Here is a 19,709-nt window from a genome sequence, read left to right on the forward strand (position 1 = left end):
ATATATATATATATATATATATATATATATATATATATATATATATATATATATATACATATATATATATATATATATATATATATATATATATATATATATATTATATATATATATACATATATATTTATGTGTATGTGTGTGTTTGTGTGTGTGTGTATAGTATTTTAGCACACAATGCTTTGTTGAAAAATCAACTGTATAAAAATATCAGAGCATTGTAAAAACTCAACATTAAACTTGTTAATCAAATATAGTGTCACCTTTTCAACACTATACTCACAAATACATGCACACATGTGTAGACAATTGCTTACCCCATTATAGGGTTGAGGTGCTACTGAAATCTGCACACAACTTTATTGGAAGTTATTTTTACTGTTTTCATCTTTCTCTTTCTTATTTTTCTTCAATAGAATCGGGTATCAACTCTTGCCTACCACAGACTTGCAGACACTTTTTTTTCTGATTGAGGCAGAATTCACAGAATAAAAATATATATAAAGGAAATGTAAATAGAACTCTATTTAAATATCAATATTTTTTTTACAACAAAACTTTACTTATTCATTCCAAGCAATAAATATGCTTATGTTTTTTTCCCCTTTTTATATAATTCTCATTCCAAACACCACTCTAAGGTTTGGAAATTAAAGGGCAGGGAGCAAATGTTGTTCTAAATGGATTGTGTGAAGCCTTAGGACAAGTATCCTAATGGTTTCATCATGTCTCCGGTTTTAGACATTTTAGGACAGACTGAAGAATTTGATTTAACATTCATGTTCAAAGTGGACATATTGTGTTCATGGTGATGGCGGTGGTGATGGTGGGTGGTGATGGTGGTGGTGGTGGTGATGACCCATGGATGATGTCATGCCCATATGTATTGGCCTTGTGAAGGGAGGCACATCAGAATTAGGGAGGGCCAGATGTGTTAAACTGTTCTGCTTGGTTTGTGGTACTTCATATTCAGCATTGTATGCAGTCTGTTGGATTTCGTTAGCTTTCTCACATTCCTTGGCATGTTTTGGCAAAGAAAGCTCAGAGAACATCAAAGAGCAGTATGCACAGTGAAAAGATCTTAGTTTCTGGAAGTTTTTAACATGAATATACAGGAATTTAGTTTTACTAAAGGCCATTCCGCAATGACTGCATTTATATAATTTGGGCACTGTTGAATCTTCATTTTCCATTTCTGCTAGAGTTTGACAATCCTCTTCGTCTGAACATGAAACATTCCAAGAATGTTCCTCATTTGGGATTCTGTTTGAATTTTGATGGTTCAACTTGGCATGAGTGGTGGAATTGTTTGTAAGTTTATTTGACTCCATTAACATCTCTATGTGTCTGTCTCCATCCATTAAAGAAGATCTTGATGTTTCTAGCCCTGCTATTTTATCATCTTTTCCAGAGTGCATCTGCTGCTTTTCATTGGAAGATGAAAGCTCTAAAAGACTCTGGGTTAAGCTGAATGAGCTTCCAAGATTCAACTGGTGGTCATCTACATGTTTTTCCAGGGCAGCAATATCAGAGAATATTTGCTGACAATGAGAACATTCATAGGGCTTGTATCGGCTCACATCAAGCAAGTGGAGGAGATATTTAATTTTCGTGTACAACGTCTTATTACAGTGCTTACAGTGAAAGGGTTTCTCTCCAAGATGGGTCTTCCAATGACGTGTGCATGTAGGTTTAGTAGCAAAGTCTTCATAACACAATTCACAACGGAATGGTTTTTTTGTATGCTTCCTTTCGTGGCTAACAAGAGCATCTGATGACAGAAACACTTTACAACAAATATTGCAACTATATGACTTTCCTGGGTTACGCCAAGCAACTGGCGACGAAGCAGATATTGATAAGTTGTAATGTGCTTTGCGATGCACAGCCAAACTGCTAGACGTTGAAAATAGTTTGAAGCAATGTTCACACTGGTGTCGCTTCTCCCCTGTATGGGATCGTGTGTGCACACCAAGACTACTGGAAGTGGTGAAGCATTTTTCACAATATACACATTTGTAGGGTCTTTCGCCAGTGTGAGATCGTAAATGCACAGTGAGACTGCCAGACGTGATAAACATCTTGTCGCAGAATTTGCACTGGAAACGCTTCTCTCCCGTGTGAGTCTTGATGTGCACAAGAAGACTTCCAGAGGTTGTGAAAAGTTTTTCACAAAACTTGCACTGGTAATTCTTCTCACCTGTATGGGAACGAAGATGCACTAGAAGACTGCCGGAAGTTGTGAAGAACTTCTCGCACAGATCACATCGATATCTTTTCTCCCCTGTATGCGTACGTTTGTGCACTAAAAGACTTCCCGATGTGGAGAACATCTTGTGACAGGTCTCACATTCATAGCTTTTTTCACCTGTGTGTGTACGAAGGTGTATGTTCAAACTACTAGCAGTTGACAAAAGCTTCTCGCAAACGTTACATTTAAATGTCATCCCATAATGGGTCTTGAGATGCCTTGTTAATTGAGCAGATTTTGAAAATGTCTTCTGACAATAGTCACACTGAATAGATCCATAATGTATAGTGCCAAGCATAGAATGGCATTTCATATGACGCTGCAACAGGATTGGTTGTGAAAAGATTTTCTGGCAATATTTACATCTGATTGGATTCTCTTTCATATCATAATGTCTGCTGCCGTGTTGACTATTGGAAGTTGGGATGTTCTTGTACATATGTTCATTAGCAATATTACTGCCAGAATCCATCATTCTTTTGTGAACAAACCCTTGCTCAGAGAGTGGCAGCAGCATATCACTGTTTACTTCTGAGTGGCTCACACCACCTTCAAGCCACTTCCTTCGTTGATTGTCCAACATTGGAGTTGTGGATCCAATATGTTCACGGAAATTTATTGAACTGTCATTGTACATACTGTGATCTGGGAAATTATGATCACTTGGCACAGAATTGCTTGTATCGTTTAGAGGAGGCACTGACACTTCACACTCAGCCATCTTGGTTAGAAAAACGGAAATTGGATCAATATTTAAACAGAGTTCATTTCACAGATTTATTAAAGTTCTTTGAAGTTTCATAACAAATCATTGTTGATGTCAGCTGACTGCAAAATCCTGAAATTAGAAAAAAAAATTAAAATATAATAATAATAATAATAATAATAAATAATAATAATAATAAATAATAATAATAATAATAATAATAATAATAATAATAATGATGATAATAAAACAAGAAGAAGAGCATGACTGTTATTGGTAATAAATAGAGATTGACTGTTTATTAAAATGAAAATGAAATGAATGAACAATATTTCAACATCCTGTGAGTCTTTTACAAGTTCAAAATATAAAATGAAATTAAATTCAAAGATAGGAAACACTGAAACATTCAAAATTAAACCAGAATAACTGTGTTTCTTTCCAAGTAAAACAACATCATCAGTCTTCGGTCTTTCACAAAAGGTAGCAGAGAGAAAGTAATAATAATAATAATAATAATAATCCTTTCTACTATAACTACAAGGCCTGAAATTTGGGGTAGGTGGATAGTCGATTACATTGACCCCAGTACTCAACTGGTACTTAGTTTATCAACCTCGAAAGGATTCATTGCAAAGTGTGGAGTTGGATAGGTAGGGGAGGTAATGAAGAGTAAGTGGAGACTACAGAGATTTGACAGGGTTGATGTAGTGAATTGTGGCTGGCTAAAAGGTGGAGCGGGTGAAGAGTAGTAGAATAGCAATGATGGTTTCACATTTTGGTGACAGGTCCAGCTTTTGAGGAGAGAGGGAAGTTGATTACACTGACCCCACCCTCCACCAGTACTTGACTGATTCTGATTTTATTGACACCAAAAGGATGGTGGACTCTGAATTTAGAATGTAAAGATGGATGAAATACAGCTGAGCATTTTGTCTAGTGTGCTAATGGTTCTGCCAGCTTGACACCTTAGTAGAATAGTAACAATGGTGCAGTAGAGAGAGAGAGAGAGAGAGAGAGAGACAGACAGACAGACAGACAGACAGACAGACAGACAGACAGACAGAGAAAGATATGATGAGTGACTGGATAGGCTACTAGAGTGTGAAGGGGGAGAGGTAGGTGTTTAACATAGGAAGAGCGAGATGACTTGATGGTTCAAGAGTTGGGGTCAATGTAGAATGTGGTTGGAGAGAACAGTGTTAAAGATGAAGTGTTAAAGATTGTGCGAAACGGTTCCAGGTAGTGAGCAAGGTTGATGGTATCAAGGAAAAGCAGTAGTTAGAGAGATGAAGGGTGGTGGAAGTGTTTTGATAGGGAGTTAAGCAATTGGTTCATTTGTGAATATATACAGGTATTTCTAGGAAGTTTTATTGTTGTTTAGTGTGACCATCAGCATCATCGTTTAACGTCCGCCTTCCACGCCAACCACTCCGAGAGTGTAGTGGGTGCTTTTACATGCCACCGGCACGAAGGCCAGTCAGGAGGTACTGGCAACGGCCACACTCGAAATGGTGTATTTTACGTGCCACCTGCACAAGAGCCAGTCCAGCAGTACTGGCAACGAACTCGCTCGAATGTCTTTTCACATGCCACTGGCACAAGTGCCAGGAAGACGACGTTGGTAACGGTCACGAATCCCATATTCTGGAATTTTTTACTCTTTACATCGAAGCAATTTTCTCTAAAGGAACATTACTATCAATAGTATAAAAAAATGTTTAATTGCAAGTTGAGTAGATGACAGGTGGAGTAGGGAAGGGGGAGTGAGGTGGCAGGTGAGGTAGCAAGGTATAGTGTAGTGGTGAGGTTGCTGCAGACATCAGTGCAGCAGTAGAGCAGTTTTGCTGAACAAATAAAAAGATCAGCCACAGATAAGTGTAGAGCTGCAGGAGATAGTAGAGAAGAAGTAACACAAAACAAAAACCGAATAATATTTAGTTGAAAGCAACATCAGAAATCAACAACAACTTCTTGCATTGGTACAAGGTTTATGGGTTAAAGGTGACTAAATTTACCCCTTAGCCCTTTCGATACTATATTTCCGCTGAAACAAACTACCTTACTTCCAAATAACTTAAAAAGTAATGAAGAATTTAATAAAATAAATTTGCTCTTATTTATTTGGTGCTTGGAATTTAAATTAAAATGAAATTTTAATGGAAAAGTGCAAGTTTAGATTGTTTTAAAACAGGAAGATTGTATTATATCTAGAACCAACGACAGTTTCAGGTGGGTTGATATTCTTTTCTACTCTAGGTACAAGGCCCGAAATTTTTGGGGTGGGGGCCCAGTTGATTAGATCGACCCCAGTACGCAACTGGTACTTAATTTATCACCTCCGAAAGGATGAAAGGCAAAGTCGACCTCGGTGGAATTTGAACTCAGAACATTAAAACAGACGAAATACTGCTAAGTATTTCGCCAGGCATGCTAACAGTTCTGCCAGCTCAAATAACAATAATGATAAGTTTCAGGTGGGTTGATATTAAAATGGTTAAAATATGACTGGTACTTAATTGTAAGTTTTGGTAGGATTTAGACTCACAATAAAGAGCACCAGAACTAAATATTGTAAACATAAATAGTCTGTTTGTTGTGTCACCTTTTCTATTAAACCACAGCCTCAAAAGTAATTGTTTTGAATTGGGATGCAAGGTTAATAATTGTGAAGGAGGCAAGGTTAGTCAAATACATCCACCCTTAGAACTTGACTGGTACTTTATTGATGCCAAAAGGATGAAAACAAATATTTCCAACAGAAATAGTTAAAAGAAATACTACAAGGCATTTTAGTACACCTCAATAATAATAATAATGCTCCTTTCTTCTATAGGCACAAGGCCTGAAATTTTGTGGGAGAGGGGACTAGTTGATTACATAGACCCCAATTTTCCACTGGTACTTAATTTACTGACCCTGGAAGGATGTAAGGCAAAGTCAACCTCAATGGAATTCGAACTCAGAGTGTGAAGATGGATGAAATGTCACTAAGTATTTTACCTTGTGTACTAACGATTCTGTAAGTTCACCATCTTAGTAATAATTATAATAATAATCTTTTCTACTATAGGCACAAGGCCTGAAACTTTGGGGATGGGGGACAGTCAATTACATCGACCCCAGTGCAAAACTGATACTTATTTAATTGACCCCGAAAGGATGATGAGCAAAGTCAACCCCAGCAGAATCTGAACTCAGAACACAGTGACTGGCGAAATACCGCAAAGCATTTCATCGAGCGTGCTAATGATTCTACCAGCTCACTACCTTAATAATAAAAATAAGAATGATGATTTCGAATTTTGGCACGAGGCCAGCAAGTTTGGGGGAGGGGTAAGTCAATTAGATCGCCCCCAATGCGTAAGTGGTACTTATTTTATCGACCCTGAAAGGATGAGAGGCAAAGCTGACCTCGGTCGAATTTGAACTCAGAATGTAAAGAGACGAAATACTGCTAAGCATTTTGCCCAGTAACAATTAGAAAGACAACAATGGTGATGGTGGTGATGATGATGATAATCACTGCCTTCTTAATAATGATAATAATGATAATAATAATAATAATAATAATAATAATTCTTTCTACTATAAGCACAAGGCCTGAAATTTTGGGGACAGAGGGTTAGTCGATTACATCAACTCTAGAGCTCAACTGGTATTTATTTTATTGACCCTGAGAAGGTGAATGGACTCAATGTATAAAACAAAATAAATGCTGCTAAGCATTTTGTCCAGAATGCTAATGATTCTGCTAACTCACAAACCTTCTCAGTAATAATAATGATAATGATAATAATAATAATAATAATAATAATAATAATAATAAGGATGATGTTTCCAAACACAGGCACAAGGTCACACATTTGCAGTGGTAACAGAGGAGACAGGTGTGGTGGGTGATAGAGTTGTTTACAGAATAAATATCACAGTGTCATCTGCATGGAGTAAACAATATCTAATTTAGTTTTATCGGAGTGGTTGGTACTACACTCTTGGAGTGGTTGGTGTTAAGAAGGGCATCCAGCTGTAGAAACTCTGCCAAATCAGATTGGAGCCTGGTGTAGCCATCTGGTTCACCAGTCCTCAGTCAAATCGTCCAACCCATGCTAGCATGGAAAGCGGACGTTAAATGATGATGATGATGATGATGAAATTTATTTAATGCAGAAAGTTTACACACACACACATGTTCTTTTACTTGTTTCAGTCATTTTGACTGTGGCCATGTTGGAGCATCGCCTTAAAGGCTTTTTAAATCAAAGAAATTGACTCCAGAACTTATTCCGTGTAAGCCTAGCAGCTATTCTATTTTGATTGAACCACAAAGTTATGGGGACGTAAACACACCAACCTTGGTTGTCAAGTGATGGGGGTGGGGGAATAAACAAACACACACACACACACATATATATATATATATATATATATACAGATATAGGGCAGGGAATTGCCAATTAGTTAATAAAATTAATAATTAACAATTTTGCCAAGTAGTTCAGTATGCAAAAAAACCTTTATCGGTAAACCATTTACAATTATAAACATATAGGGATCAGCATGCTGATCCTTATATGTTTATAATTATATATATATATATATATATATATATATATATATATATAGATAGATAGATAGATAGATAGATATGATGGTCTTCTTTCAGTTTCTGTCTACCAAATCCACTCAAGGCTTTGGTTGGCCTGAGGCTACAGGAGAAGACATTTGCCCAAGGTGCCATGATGTGGGACTGAACCCAAGCTAACTAGAAATAATTATATAGCAAAAGGGGCAAAAAAAGAACAAATAAGAAAAAATATCAAGATCAGTCAATGATTAGCTCATTAGCATTCAGATCACTCGATCAAATGTAATGCTTATTTATTCATATTGTTTAGAAATTAATCATTCATTATCTCATAGCTTTGAAACTTTCATGATGTGGTTGTATATTTTTAGAATGACATTGTAGGGAAGGTGTGAGAAGCCAGATCTGGCTAATTTGAACATAAAACGGGTAGAATATTTGGGCTGTGTATGGCTGATTTAAATGTTAAAAGGTTAAAGATTAAAAGTTAGTCTGTTTTCAAGTTTCATCAGTCTACTATGTAAGTTCAAACCCAGCTGGGGTTCTTAAAATATGTACCAGTCATAAACTGGTGTTGGGTTCAGCAGACCATCCTTCTCTCCAACAACTTGTGAATTTCTAACAATGGATCAAATTATTAAGTAGTGGTGATGGTGGTGGTGATGGTGGTGGTGATAGTGAAAGTAGTAACTACAATAAGCAACTGTAATTAGCAGCAGTAATAGTTATAGTACAAGTAGCAACCATTAGCAGTGATGGTGGTGGTGGTGGTAGTAGTAGTAGTAGTAGTAGTAGTAGTAGTGGCAGTAGTAATAGTAATGGCAGTGGTAGTGCTTAGTAGTAGTGGCAGTAGTAATAGTGATGGCAGTGGTAGTGCATAATAGTAGTAGTAGTAGGAGGAGGAGGAGTCATAGTAGCAGTGGTGGTGGTGGTGGTGAAGATAGTAGTAGAAGTAGTAGTAGTAGTAGTAGTAGTAGTAGTAGCTGTTACTAGTAGTAACAGTAAGAACATTAATACAGATATTAGAATACTGGAAACGGGCCAAATTTTAATCCCACTTGCTAATGTTTGGTAGGATGGGGGACTAGATCTGGGCAAGAAGTAGAGTGAGAAACAACGCTAAGAGAAGAAATGCTATGAGTTTGTTTACATTAGAATGGTTGTGTCCTCTCGACTAGCTGCTAGGACGGGCAATGAATGGTAAGATCAGAGGCATACTCGTTGTCAACATCATCACCATTGTTGTTTTTCTAATTGTTGTACAAACTGGTAACAACCAGACATGGACATCCTTGGCACACATATACCATCTTTGTACTCTGCTGCTCTGAGTGTTCTTACCATGTGTATCCCAGTTTAGTTACATTACTGAGTCCTTGCATGTCATAACAGATAACTGAAAGGGTTTGTGACAGGATGATTGATGGCCATCTTTAATTCAACTCCTGTTCAGAATGACTGATCCTTTTTACAGTTGATAAAATACCAGTAATTCATTAATTTCTATTTAATGAATAATAAAACCACTTCAAGCAAGAAATATATAAAATAAATAGGAATGGCTGTATGGTAAGTAGCTTGCTTACCAACCACATGGTTCCAGGTTCAGTCCCACTGCGTGGCACCTTCGGCAGGTGTCTTCTACTATAGCCTCGAGCCGACCAAAGCCTTGTGAGTGGATTTGGTAGACGGAAACTGAAAAGAAGCCCATTGTATATATATATATATATATATATATATATATATATATATATATGTATATGTATATATGTATATGTTTGTGTGTCTGTGTTTGTCCCCCTAACATCGCTTGACAACCGATGCTGGTGTGTTTACATTTCCGTCACTTAGCGGTTCGGCAAGAGAGAACGATAAAATAAGTACTAGGCTTACAAAGAATAAGTCCTGGGGTGGATTTGCTTGACTAAAGGCGGTGCTCCAGCATGGCCGCAGTCAAATGACTGAAACAAATAAAAGAATAAAAGAAAAAAACAAAAGAATGGTTACAAATTTTAGCCCATGGCAAGCAAATTTAGGGAGATGGGTGGTTGATTATATTGATCCCAATACTCTGAAAAAATGGAAAGTAAAGTTAACCTTAGTGGCCTTTGGACTCAGGATGCAAAGAACCAGAATAAATGCTGTTAAGCATTTTGTCTGATATAATTAATAATGAGAATTAACAATCTAAGTATTCTTGGAATGGCTGATTTAATTCACTGTTTGGTTTTATGCCAGCGTCTGGCCCATTGGTATCTTTTATAGAAGTTCACTGTGCTGGAAGCATTTAGATCAGGTCTCCAGTCCAAAGATAACTTTGTCAAACTCAGTGGTTCTCAAACAGAATGCTGCAAGACATATATAGGTACAACACTGATCTTTGAACATATGTCATAGGTGTAAGCACAGCTGTGTGTGGTTAAATTTACTTCACAACTATATGGTTATAAGCTCAATCCCATTTGGACAAGTATTAGGTCAACCAATGCCCTATGAATGAAATTTGGCATATGAAAACTGTACAGAAACCTGTGTGCGTGAGAGAGAGAGAGAGAGAGAGAGAGAGAGAGAGAGAGAGAGAGAGAGAGAGAGAGAATATATATGGGTGCACATGTGTGCTTGCATGTGTTGTGTGAGTGTATATGTTTTTGTTTGTGCATTTCTTCACATTGACACTGCTTAGGCAGTAGTTATGGTGTTTGTGTTTCACATAAACAAAATAGCCAGCAGCTTAACAGTTAAGTGTGCAATGATAAGGAATCAACTACCTTAGCTGTAAAAAAAAATTAGAGTTGTTGCCAGAAAAAACATCTGGCCACAGAGAAAATACTGCCTAAAGAAGTGTCTCGTCCAACCCATGCCAGCATGGAAAAAAAATGAACATAAAAAGTGATGATGCAGATGATAATTTAAAGTTTTAGAAAATTCATATTAATGCTTGAGCATCTTGAGAAAGTGTTCTTCATAATTTCCTTACATACATGTATGATTAATAAAACAAGGAGACTTGCTTTCTCATCATCATCATTTAACGTCCGTTTTCCATGCTAGCATGGGTTGGACGATTTGACTGGGGACTGGCGAACCAGATGGCTACATCAGACTCCAATCTGATCTGGCAGAGTTTCTACAGCTAGATGCCCTTCCTAACGCCAACCACTCCGAGAGTGTAGTGGGTGCTTTTTACGTGCCGCTGGCACGAGGGCCAGTCCAGCAGTACTGGCAACAGCCATGCTCAAATGGTGTTTTTTACATGCCACCTGCACAGGAGTCAGTCCAATGTTTTGTTCACATTCCACCGGCATGAGTGCCAGTAAGGCGAAGCTGGAAACGATTGCCACCAGCATAGAAGCGAGATATATATATATATATATATTTCAAAATGTTTAACCTGCATGTAAAGTACACCAGAAATTTTTTTTATTTGATCTCCAAAGCATCTCAAAGTCAAAAAGATTAAGAGACATTCATGTGTATATATATGTATATGCATATATATGTATATGTGTGTCTATATATATGTGTGTGTGTGTGTGTGTATATACATATATATATGTGTATATGTGTGTGTGAAAATATATATATGTATACACATGCAAATATATATATGTATATATATACAAATATATATACACACAAACACACACAAATATACATATATACACATATATATACATCTGGTGCAGCCTGCTGGCTTGCCAGTCCTCAGTCAAACCATCCAACCCATGCCAGCATGGAAAGTGGACGTTAAACGATGATGGTGATGATATACTAACACACACACATATATATATATATACACATATATACACACTTATACATACACACACACACAACACCATCATCATCATCGTTTAACATCTGCTTTCCATGCTGGCATGGGTTGGACAGTTTGACTGAAAACTGGTAAACTGGGGTGGGGGGGTTGCACCAGGATCCAATCTGATTTGGCAAGGATTCAACGGCTGGATGCCCTTCCTGATACCAAACATTCTGAGAGTGTAGTGGGTGCTTTTTATATGCCACCGGCAAGGGTGCCATTAACCTGACACTGGCATGTGTATATGTATGTATGTATATCTACATACCTCTGGTCAGACTTGCTTTCACAGAAAATTGGAAATGACTGATACAGCTTTTAAAGCAATAATCTTACATGATGGCAAGGCAAGGATACCCACACAAACACACACACATGTATATATGTATACAACGGGCTTCGGTCAGCCTGGAGTTATAGTAGGAGACACTTCACCAAAGTGCTGTGCAGTAGGTCTGAACCCATAACCATGTGGTTTGGAAGCAAACTTCTCAAGCACAAAATCATGCCTGCACACACACACACGTGTGTGTGTGTATATATATATATATATGTTGTTGTTGTTGGCACTCCGTCGTTTACGACGTCGAGGGTTCCAGTTGATCCGATCAACGGAACAGCCTGCTCGTGAAATTAACGTGCAAGTGGCTGAGCACTCCACAGACACGTATACCCTTAACGTAGTTCTCGGGGATATTCAGCGTGACACAGTGTGACAAGGCTGACCCTTTGAATTACAGGCACAGCAGAAACAGGAAGTAAGAGTGAGAGAAAGTTGTGGTGAAAGAGTACAGCAGGGTTCGCTACCATCCCCTGCCGGAGCCTCGTGGAGCTTTTAGGTGTTTTCGCTCAATAAACACTCACAATGCCCGGTCTGGGAATCGAAACCGCGATCTTATGACCGCGAGTCCGCTGCCCTAACCACTGGGCCATACATATATATACACACACATACACATGGTAGGTCTTGAATAATTTCCTTCAACCAAATTTTCATTCACAAGGCATTGGTCAATTCAACTGGTGAAACCATGTTGATGACATTTATCAATAGTGCTATGCAGTGAGATTGAACCTGACAAGATAGGAAAGTTATGGAGCATGAAGAAAATAATGGTGATACCAGTGGTAATTGGACTATTAGGAGCAGTTTCCAAGAGCTTTGAAAGTATTGTCTCTTTGAGTCACAGGAGAAGGCACTACTTGAAACCTTTGGTGATTTGTTATTGCTTGCTTTCAAGTAAAGAACAACCAGTAATTAAGAACTACCCGAGGGTCTTTCAGAATAAGAATCATCATCATCATCACCATCGTCGTTTAACATCCGCTTTCCATGCTAGCATGGGTTGGACGATTTGACTGAGGACTGGTGGACCAGGAGGTGACACCAGGCTCCAATCTGATCTGGCAGAGTTTCTACAGCTGGATGCCCTTCCTAACGCCAACAACTCCGAGAGTAATAATAATGATAATTTTTTTTTTTTCTGCTATAGGTACAAGGCCTTAAATTTTGGGGGCGGGGACTAGTCGATTATATCGATCCCAGTGTGTAACTGGTATTTATTTCAGCAACCCCGAAAGGATGAAAGGCAAAGTTGACCTCGGCGGAATTTGAACTCAGAATGTAGTGACGGGAGAAATACTGCTAAGCATTTCGTCCGGCGTGCTAACGAGTCTGCCAGCTCACCACCTTTATATAATAATGATGATGATATAGGCACAAGTTTTTAAATTTTGCAGGAGGATGCTGGTTGATTACATTGACACTAGTGCTTAGCTGGTATTTATTTTATTGACTCTGAAAGGGTGAAAGTTGACCTTGGCAGTATTTGAACTCAGAAATTAAAGCTGGGAGAAATACTGCTAAGCATTTTGTCTGGTGTGCTAATGATTTTCCCAGCTTGCTGCCCTAATAATAATAATAATAATAATAATGATAAATATAACGGAGTCAAAATGTGGAAGAATAGTTCTGATGAATAGTATACTCTCGAAAAAAAAAAAAACCCCAATTATTTGGCTTCAAAGTTACCTCCTCTACTATGGGATACCAGTCTGTGTTGACAGTATCCCTTCAATCTTCACATTCTATCAACTCAAGTATTTACCATGAAGTGACTTAGCCATGAACTTTCTTTCACTACTTATCCAATGTTCCCACTGCCAATCACCTCACTAATCAATCATAACCTTTAATTCTAACACTTTTTCCTTCTGTTAATACTAATGAGTTCTAAATCCTATCACATTCTAGGATCAATAAAAAATTTTCAAAGCAATGTCCAAAGAATTTAACAATTTGGTGTTTTTAAAAGGCACAAAAAATTTTTTTCAGAACTAGACACTCTCATTCATCTCCTTCTGAACATATTCCAAACCTCAGGAATATTTTATTTTGTTAACTCAATTTATAATATTAAAATGCTAGACTGTTTATGATAGAGTCATGAGTTCAAATTTTGTGATGAATATTGTATAGTACCTTGGGTAATTAGTGTATCATTGTGTGTCTTTAGTCTGTCTAGCTGAAAATAAATGATTCCATCTTCATGGTTGAAAGTTAAGAAACATTTACTTCAACACTTCCTATATAAATATTCAACTCTGCAGGATGGGGGCAGATCACACAAAAAGAAAATGTAAATATAAATGTAAAACAGACAAGTATAAAGATCTGACTTGACCAAACATGTACATTAGAAGCTCAAATCATTCAGCATTTTACAAAACTCAGAATCAGGCTAAACAGTGATCCTGTGTGTTATTAATCAATAACCACACAGGTATTTTCTTCTCCACTAGCAGCAAAGCAGCTCAAAACAGCTATTAAACCTTACAGGTTTCCTCACATTTCAAATGTTAAAAGACCAGCTCACTGTAGTCGTTCAAATATGTTCTGTCAAACAGCAACAACAACAACAACAGCAAACCTTGCATATCTTAACTCAAGTTATTTCCATCCTATATGCAATAAAAACCTTACATTACACACATCAGCTGTATTTTTGTGTTGCCAATAAAACGTTACATTGATACGGTAACAAGAGAAAAACAAACCTCAAAAATATTCATTTCGTGATCCGGCAAATCTTCTTTATTCCATCCAGCTTTCTTCAGTTGCTTGCTATATCATCCATCCAGTGGACTGAGGGAGTCAAAGAGAGAGCAACAGCTACAGGCACGTCCCTTTCACGCTGAACCTTGAATCTTTTGTGTTTTGATTCAACTGTATCATGTTGCTACGACACTGCAGTTGTTGTTGTTGTTGTTGTTATTGTACAGCTGCTTTACTTGCTACTATATTGCATTGCCATTGTTCTTGTACAAATACAGCCTACAGTTTAGATTGCACTAATGTTAATGTTGCTTGCTATTGTTGTAACTAGTTCACTGCTGCTGCTGCTGCTATTGACATTCCTGTTGTTGTTGTTGTTGTTAGCTCATTGTTGCTGCTGCTACTACTACTATGGCTGTTCTTATTGTTGTAGCTAGGTTCACTGCGACTACTACGGCTGTCCTCCTCGTCGTAATCGTTGTTGTTGTAGCTATGGCTGTCTTTGTTATTGTAGCCAACTCACAGCGACTACTGCTATGGCTGTTGTTGCCACTGTAGCTATACTTGTCTTTGTTGTTGTAGCTGGTTCACTGCTACTACTACTACTACTGCTATGACAGTCATTGTTGTTGCTGTAGCTATGGCTGTCTTTCTTGTTGTTGTTGTTGCGATATCTGGTTGACTGCTACGACTGCTGTTATTGTAGCTATGGTGGACTTTGTTGCTGTTGCTAGTCCACTGGTGTTGTTGTTGTTGTTGTTGTTACAGCCACTTCACTGCTGCTGCTGCTGTTTGGCATAGCTGGTCCACTACTAAGACTGTTGTTGTTGTTGTTGTAGTTAGATCACTGCTTTTGTTCTTGTACAACTATACATTCAATGGTTATTGTTACAACTACATCTCCAGTTTTATTGCTTTGCTTGGGGGGGGGGGGCAGTAGGTAGTAGTAGTGGTGGTGTGGTGTGGTGGTGGTGGTAGTAGTTGTTGTTGTAACCAGCTCACTGCTACAGCTGCTGCTGTTGTTGCAGCAATAAACTACTGCTGCTGTTGTTGTTGTCGTTCTTGTAGACAGAGCTCTGCCATTGTTCTTGTACAACTAACTACACCATTTGCTGGGCTAATGTTGTTGTTGTAGCTCATGTTACTCACCACCAGCGGCATCACCAGCAGCAGCTGGTGGTGAGTAACAGTTCAGTGCTGCCTGCCATTGTTCTTGTACAATTACAGCTTCAGTTATCATCATCGTCATCATTGTTGTTGTTGTTATTGTCCTGTTGTTTAGTACAAATGAACTGATGTTGCTATTGCTGTTGTAATTGTTGAGGTTATTACTATGAATGTTGTTGTTGCTATAATGTAGATAACGCTTGTGCATTGTGTCATTTGCAAATGTTGTTGTTGTTTCCACCAAATCTAGCAAAGTTTTGTTGTTGCAATTGTTGTATTAAAACTGTCGATGCCTGCAAAACAAAAATCAGACCACTCCCTAAACTTAATTATGTTAATCAATTTTATATAATGAATTCTTAATTTCTGGAAATTACTCCGCTTTTTCTTCATGTCACTAATAATTGCTGTTTGGTTCTGTTCTTCTAATCTTGTTTCTTTTTTTTTTTCATTTTGTAAGTAGCTTGCTTACCAACCACATGGTTCCGGGTTCAGTTCCACTGCGTGGCACCTTGGACAAGTGTCTTCTACTATAGCCTCGGGCCGACCAAAGCCTTGTGAGTGGATTTGATAGACGGAAACTAGCTCTCGGGGATATTCAGCGTGACACAGTACGACAAGGCTGACCTTTGAATTACAAGCACAACAGAAAGAGGAAGTAAGAGTGAGAGAAAGTTGTGGTGAAAGAATACAGCAGGGTTCTCCACCATCTCCTGCCGTAGCCTCGTGGAGCTTTAGGTGTTTTCGCTCAATAAACACACACAACGCCCGGTCTGGGAATCGAAACTGTGATACTATGACCGCGAGTCCACTGCCCTAACCACTGGGCCATTGCGCCTCCACTGCCCTACAATATCATTCTAAAAATAAACAATCTCATCATCAAAATCTTGAAGCTATGAGATAATCATGATTAATTCGAAACAACGTGAATAAATAAACGTTATATTTGACAGAGTAATTTGACTGCTAAAGAGTTAGACTTGTACAAGCCGTGCCCAGATGAGACGGTAAGCTCAAGTCAGACTGCAGTTGATTGATAATTGTTGGTGTACATCATTCAGTAAGTCACCTTTTTAACTTACCTAAAGTTATATAGGCATCAAATTGGCAGAGTTGTTCAAGTGTTAGTTAGACTGCTTTGTAATATTTGTTCTGACAATTAGCATCCTGAGTTTAAATTTCTCTGAAATCATCTTGCTGTTCATACTTTCAGATTCGATGAGAGGGGTACCAATCTAAGGCTATGGATTGAAACGAACTGTAAGAATGTTGGACTGGATACCTTGCAGTATATATTCCAGACTCTTTGCACTCTGAGTTCAAATCCTTCTGTGGCTTACTTGAGTGGTAAGGTTAATCTGTTGCCTAGTTTAATATGACTATCTAACATCTTGGATACCTATGATAAACATTGAGGCCAGGTCTCCAATTTGAGGATAATTTCTTTCCTTCCCCCCTCTTACTAGTCTTGGAGGCTGTGTGAAGGGCCAGTTTTCTCACCTGACTAAAATGATAAATGCTATTGAGCAACTCGAGTTATTTCCCTTAATTCGTATCTTTTCGTTTAACTTTTACTTATTTCAATCATTTGACTGTGCCCATGCTGGGGCACCACCTTGAAGGGTTTTTAGTCAGGCAAATAGCCCCCAGGATTTATTATTGTTTTTTTTAAAGCCTGATACTTATTCTATCAGTCTCTTTTGCCAAACCGCTAAGTTACAGGAATGCAACACTGGTTGTCAAGCAATGGTGGAGGGACAAACACCAACACACACACACACACATATATATATATATATATATATATATATATATATATATATATATATATATATAGAGAGAGAGAGAGAGAGAGAGAGAGAGAGTGAGAGAAATAGGCCTCTTTCAGTTTCTGTCTACCAAATCCACTTAGGCTTTGGTCGGCCTGAGGCTATAGTAGAAGACACTTACCTGAGGTGTCACACAGTGGGACAGAACCTGGAACCATGTGGTTGAGAAGCAGGCTTCTTACCACACCTGCGCCTATATGTATATGTCATTATAATTATTACTAAAGGCCAAAAAATGCTCATAATTCTTTTTCTATAAGTAGAAACTTCTGTTGACTGATCAAAGTAAGTTTGAGTTGACTATACTATGTTGACAAGGTCCAATACGACTGAAACATATCGCCAGTTGTCCCTAACCCTAACCCTAACAAAGATCAGATTTTACTCAAAACATGTAAATTAATTTCATGCAATTAATTTCTGATTTATTGAAATTAATTCTCCTTCTGAGAGTTGCTGACTGTGACCACTAGGTGTTTGTTTTCTTTCTCCAAATAATAGAGAAACTTCAGATAATTGAGGATTTAGAACATCATTTAGAATATCACAATTCAACTCACTGACACCTTGCTGATGCAATTGTTGTTGAATATTAATGGAAAATAGTTGTTGTTTTGAAGATACTGTTGTTGTTATTGTTCAAAATCTATATACAGCTGCTGCTGCTGTTGATATGAAGTTGCTTACTTGTTTTGAAATTAGCTGTGGTTCTTTATTTTTTTGATAATGCTGTTGTAGTTGTTGCCATTGTTTTGAATCTGCTACTACTGCTGTTGTTGGTGTTGTTGTCACTGTTGTTTTGAAATTACTTGGTCGTTATAGATGTTGTTATTGTTGTCTTGAATCTACCATTGTGACTGTTGTTCAAAGCTATTGTTGTTTTTTTGTAATTGCTGTAGCAATGAACAAACATCTTTGTTGTTGTTGCTATATTGCAGTGCATGTTATTGTAGTGTGCTAGTTCTCTGATGCTAATCCATTGTTGTTGTACTACCACTAGCACCAGAACTAAACCCACTACCACCACCAATGCTACTGCTGCTGCTGCTGCTACTACTACTACTACTACTACTACTACTACTACTACTACTGCTGCTCTTGTTAGTGTTGTTATTGATGATTATAGTGATGATGATAAGCCTTTACAACAGAGCAGAACCTTTGTTGTTCCACTGCTGCCAAATAACATGAACAAAATTATGTTCATGTTGTTGTGATTGCAACTTCACAGTTATACACTAGCAAGCAAAAGGGGGGGGGGATACCAAAACAAAAATACCAGTGCGTATGTGTGTATAGTGCATCAACAAACCTATATTTGATAAACTATCAATCAATCTATCTCTCTCTCTCTGTATATGTATGTATATATGTGTATATATATATATATATATATACACACATATGTATCTATGAATGTATGTGTGTATATATATATATATATATATATATATATATAAATATGTATATATATATATATATATATATATATATATACAACACACACATACACACATGCACATATATATATATGCATAAATACACACATATATATATTCTTTTATTCTTTTCTTTTCAGTCATTTGACTCCAGGCCATGCTGGAGCACTGCCTTTAGTCAAAGAAATCGACCCCAGGACTTATTCTTTGTAAGCCTAGCGCTTATTCTATCAGGTCCTTTTGCTAAACCGCTAACTTTTGGGTATTTAAACAAACCAACATTGGTTGTCAACTGATGGTAGGGGGACAAACACAGACACACACACACATATATATATATATATGTATACATATATATACAACAGGCTTCTTTCAGTTTTGGTCTACCAAATCTACTCACATGGCTTTGGTCGGCCCCAAGGCTATAGTAGAAGACGCTTGCCCAAGGTGCCACAGAGTGGGACTGAACCTGGAACCATGTGATTGGTAAGCTAGCTTCTTACCACACAGCCACACCTATATATATATATAAATATACATACTTACACACACACATATATATATACACACACACACATATATATATATATACACATACATATATATGCATACATATATATATATATATATATATATATATATGTATGTATGTATATATATACAGAAAATGTGAAAAGGGTACACTGAACTTGCTGTGAGGAATGGAATATCCAACATTTCGGATGCAATCCTGCATCAGGGGGTAGACAAAAAGAGAAGTTGAAGAAAGACAGAGTTGAAGTGTAAGCATAGTGAGAGGCAGTTCACAGAACTTAGTGGTTGGGTATAATCAGGTAAACTACAAGGAATCT

The 19,709-nt window shown here is 37.6% G+C and overlaps 1 protein-coding gene across 3 annotated transcripts in view; it reads right to left on the reverse strand.

The window, feature by feature from the left end:
• Positions 1 to 395: 395 nt before the first annotated feature.
• LOC106877964 (uncharacterized) overlaps positions 396 to 19,709 on the reverse strand; it is a 34,804-nt gene continuing 15,490 nt past the window's right edge. Inside the window, exons 2-3 of one of the 3 annotated variants that reach the window (XM_089338425.1) lie at positions 9,132 to 9,240; positions 396 to 3,089 (exon numbers count right to left, since the gene is read on the reverse strand). In XM_089338425.1, coding sequence (XP_089194551.1) covers positions 804 to 2,972 — 2,169 coding nt within the window. In that variant the 5' untranslated portion in view covers positions 2,973 to 3,089; positions 9,132 to 9,240 and the 3' untranslated portion in view covers positions 396 to 803. Of the gene's footprint in view, positions 3,090 to 9,131; positions 9,241 to 14,422; positions 16,650 to 19,709 lie in introns of those variants that run through there. The other 2 variants (XM_014927041.3, XM_014927042.3) reach the window with 2 other exon arrangements.

This window comes from Octopus bimaculoides, chromosome 20, assembly GCF_046866305.1.
Source record: "Octopus bimaculoides isolate indiv1 chromosome 20, ASM4686630v1, whole genome shotgun sequence".
Classification (NCBI taxonomy): domain Eukaryota; kingdom Metazoa; phylum Mollusca; class Cephalopoda; order Octopoda; family Octopodidae; genus Octopus; species Octopus bimaculoides.